This window comes from Sinocyclocheilus grahami, unplaced genomic scaffold, assembly GCF_001515645.1.
Source record: "Sinocyclocheilus grahami isolate Dianchi unplaced genomic scaffold, SAMN03320097.WGS_v1.1 scaffold84.1, whole genome shotgun sequence".
Lineage (NCBI taxonomy): Eukaryota > Metazoa > Chordata > Actinopteri > Cypriniformes > Cyprinidae > Sinocyclocheilus > Sinocyclocheilus grahami.
In genome coordinates this window covers 610,591-614,437 of record NW_015505263.1, presented here as the reverse complement: position 1 = coordinate 614,437, position 3,847 = coordinate 610,591, and the positions used below count along the sequence as shown (strand labels likewise).

The window sequence follows — 3,847 nt, the reverse complement described above, 5'->3', positions numbered from 1 at the left end:
GATTTTGAATTCTGGTGTTCATTCGACTCGGCATGAGCCTTACAGTTCAAAAGTTAGTATCATAATCATGAGTGAAACTTTGGACAAGTGGTGGCACTAGAGAGTTTGAGTTAGAGACTCCAAACTTGCTATGGTTAATGTTGGGACTGTCCTCTATCAGTGTGCCAAATTTCACAACTTTCCCGCAAGCGGTTCTATGTGCTGCCATAGACTCAAAAGCAGAGGAAGCTTGGCCCCTAATTAAACTTTGTTTAGCATAGTTGTTTAATGTATAGTTAAAGGGGTCATCGGATGCAAAATTCACTTTTACAAGTTGTTTGAACTGAAATGTGTGTTGGCAGTGTGTGTAAACATCCATCCTATAATGATAAAATTCCACCCAGTGTTTTTTTTTTTAATATTGATAAATTATGACCACTTTCTAAAATCAAGCCGTTTTCAGATTCTTGGCTGTGTGTCGTCACACAGGCCAAGACCCCTCCCACTATTGTTGATTGACACTGGTGTTTTACCTTAGACCCGCTGTTACAGTCATTACCGCCATTGTTTCGACGCTGGAGCAAGTGTAGACAAGAATGTCTCCATAGTGATTGAGGTGTTCTGTTGTTGGATGTGATAATGAACATAGCAGTCGTCATTTACTCACAACATCTGAGCCACTGAAGACGCAGTGGATTACTTTTGTTTTTTAAGGGAATGCACCCTTTTTATGTTCGCGCGAATCATTCGTGATCCAGCTTCACCTCCAGGAGAAGTGAGTATACGTTTTTTTAATTAATTTAGCAAATCGCCTTTCCTAATAGTGTGCTAGTTAGCAAGTTTCACAATGAATGTGGCTAAAGTTTACAGTCTCGAAGAGAACGGCTCTTCACCCCACAAAAGAGAGGGGCGGGGTGAGCGTAGCTCATTAGCATTTAAAGGGAAATGCACCATAACGGCTTGTTGTGACCAGACCTGTTTTTGGCAGGTTAAAATCGTATTGTTTTACACTACCATTGAGAAATTTTAACCAAAGTATGTTATAGACTTTTCATTAAGACCCTAAAGAATCATATAAACTTGTGGAAAATTGGCATCCGATGACCCCTTTAATGCCAATTACTGGATTTCATTGGTAGCCTATAGTTTAGTTCAAAGAGTTTAGTTCACACAGCTTTGGGTGGGGAGCAAACTGTCTCTCTTTTAACAAATAAGAAGAAATATATAGACATTCTCTGAGTACCAGAGAACATGGTTTGCTCTTTTCACCATTGATTCGAAAGGATCATTTCTGAATTTGCATTTCACAATGTCACATCTATCAATTAATTAAAATGACAGTTTGAGAATTAGAAATGAAGAGACAGTTCTCAAATCTTTTCCGAACAGCTCAACGTGTGGTAGGGTGTGAAAACCATCACACCCTGCAATACCCAAATTAAAGAAGCACTCTCTTCTCGAAAGTTATGGCAAATAGAAAAGAGTGAGTAATAAAGATTTATCATTCATCTCAAGTAGTCAGCTAGAGAAGGCTTTGTTCTTTTAGGTTGCTTCTTGCTGTGGCATAAATGAGTCCCAAGGGCGTGGCATTATGGCAACCTTTTACAAATCACACAATACTGCAATATTTCAAGCAAAATCTTTATCACAGATATCTGAGTTTCCAATTTTAATGACATGTAATTTATGCCTCTGCCATTTCCGACCATACCATTATGATACTGCTTTGAAATAAGCAGTTGCAGTGTAGTTGACACTGAATTTAGTGTAACCTATTTAGGTGTGCAATCAAAGTACTATCGTTTATGATAAACAAGTATCACACATACAGGAAGATGGAAAAAATTGTTAGTGATAGTACTTCTCGTCATGTTGTGGGTGCTACTGGTCTCACTTCACAATGTTTGTGGTTTCTGGTTGTAAACAGAGATGTTTTATAAAAAGTGGCACCAAAGATCTTCAGCAAACAAGCAGAGAGATTTCAGTCTCATTGTGTTCAGACTCTTTTGCCAAACAAGATGCTGCGGCGTATCATCCTGATTGCTCTGCTGATATCCTCAGGTAAAATTAGCACAAATCAGTTGTTGGTTATCTTTATCCATATATTAGTCTAGCCTATATTTTGTGTGCCACAAAGACTACATAGACCGATTTGGACTGGCTTGTGTCTATGATGTGCAATGCTGGTCACTCTAAAACCAGCTTGAATATGCCTAAAATATACACTGTTTAACTAAATTCCTGCATAGTATGTACTACATTTATCATGCATTTTTCCTTAGTTTGTGCTCTTCACTGGGAAATGCGCAAAGAAGAGTCTACTGGAAATGAACTTGAAGAAGACTCTGTGAGTTGTTCTCTATCATGATACCCTTTTGTGTTCACTTGTAAAGTAGTATAGTAAATTGTTAACTAGTGGTCAAAATGTATAATTAATATAGAAATTCCTTTGACTTTTTAAGATTGCATACATTTCTGTTCTTTTTCAATCATTTTTTTATATTTTCCTTCACTGCGTAAACGTTCATGATAACAAATAACATTTACACAAAATTAACTAACTTAGTTTAATAATTATTTTACACATCAAAATGAAAATTCACAAACTGTTATTTCAAAACCATAAAGTTACATGATCTGTTTGCATGACGAGGGTAGAATTTACAACTACCTATTTAATTGGCCAAACAACCACAATAATATGACTGTCAGCTGATTAACCACACTGGTTGATGTATCGATCGCTATCTTTAGAGGTCAGATCTCTGCCATGAACTCAAATGAAACTTCAAGAGTATTTGCAAGATGGAGATAAGCTTTACAATGGTTTTCAAACAGCTAGCCATCATGTTCACTTTGAAATGCTAGATTCTACTGTGTATGCGATATATATATATAGAAACTAATGACTCCAATATGCTGTCATACATCTTATTAGGGTGAGATACAAACAGAACAACTCCCTGGAATATGCTGGGCTTGCAACTGGGCCATGAAGAAGCTGAAAAAACAGATCTCCAATGGAGCAACTGCGGTTGGTACTTTTTTTAATGCTTTAATAAATTAATGTGAGACTAGTGGCTTAACGTTAACTGCTTGTCTCACTTAACTACAGGACGACATTAAAAAGAAGCTGGGGATGGTCTGTGATGAGATCGGCTTCCTAAAGTCACTGTGTAGGAAGTTTGTGAACAAGTACACAGACACTCTGGTCGAAGAACTTTCAACTACTGATAATGCCAGAACCATCTGTGTTAACATTACTGTTTGCAAGAAATAGGCATGGAGTTAATGACCTTATAAAAGTTTAAGAATCATATTTGATCAATTGCTTTTTTGTTTCTGAAGGGCTTTTCCACATTATTGACCTTAACCTCAGGTCACTGTCGTTCTAAACCGGGTAAAGGAACGTTTCACACTTGTAATTTAGAAGCAGGTTTAGTGCTGTTTTTATCTGGGGTAATTAAACCCTGCTCTGGAGCAGGGCTAGCACCGCTTTTTCGGTGTTAACCTCACTGAGGTGCCAAACGTCTACATTGTGAAACGATGCAGTAAATGTTATGACTAGGCGCTTAGCCACAGCTTTGGGCAGTCCTTGTAGAAACAGTAGTTTCAGCTTTCTGAAGGGGAAAATGTCAAATAATGACTTAAATATAGAGTGGAGTGAAGAAAAGAAAGTTTCATTCTTACCTTTATAGTCTGAAAAGTCCATTCAGGAAAAAACAAACAAAAAAACTTTATGTATCCACCTTATTTTTCCCATAAGAGCGGTCGCGGCCATTTGTAAATTTAATGTGTCTGGCTTCCGGTCACGGTGTCTATTTTTAGATGTACAAAACAGCTCGTTTTGCTGCTAGATATTGCAAAC

General features: G+C 37.4%; 1 protein-coding gene across 1 annotated transcript; it reads left to right on the top strand.

Moving 5' to 3' along the window:
- Window positions 1-1,974: 1,974 nt before the first annotated feature.
- LOC107586668 (antimicrobial peptide NK-lysin-like) lies at window positions 1,975-3,259 on the top strand. The gene is made up of 4 exons (XM_016274123.1): window positions 1,975-2,040; window positions 2,262-2,326; window positions 2,918-3,013; window positions 3,095-3,259. Exons 1-4 carry the CDS (start codon window positions 1,998-2,000, stop codon window positions 3,257-3,259), a joined length of 369 nt encoding a protein of 122 aa, XP_016129609.1. The 5' UTR covers window positions 1,975-1,997.
- Window positions 3,260-3,847: the final 588 nt, after the last annotated feature.

Excerpts from the sequence above, each read along its gene's own strand:
- LOC107586668 (XM_016274123.1), top strand. The coding sequence starts at position 1,998 with ATGCTGCGGCGTATCATCCTGATTGCTCTGCTGATATCCTCAG. Across the intron at positions 2,041-2,261 it reads TGCTCTGCTGATATCCTCAG|TTTGTGCTCTTCACTGGGAA; the intron begins GTAAAATTAGCA and ends ATTTTTCCTTAG. Across the intron at positions 2,327-2,917 it reads ATGAACTTGAAGAAGACTCT|GGTGAGATACAAACAGAACA; the intron begins GTGAGTTGTTCT and ends ACATCTTATTAG.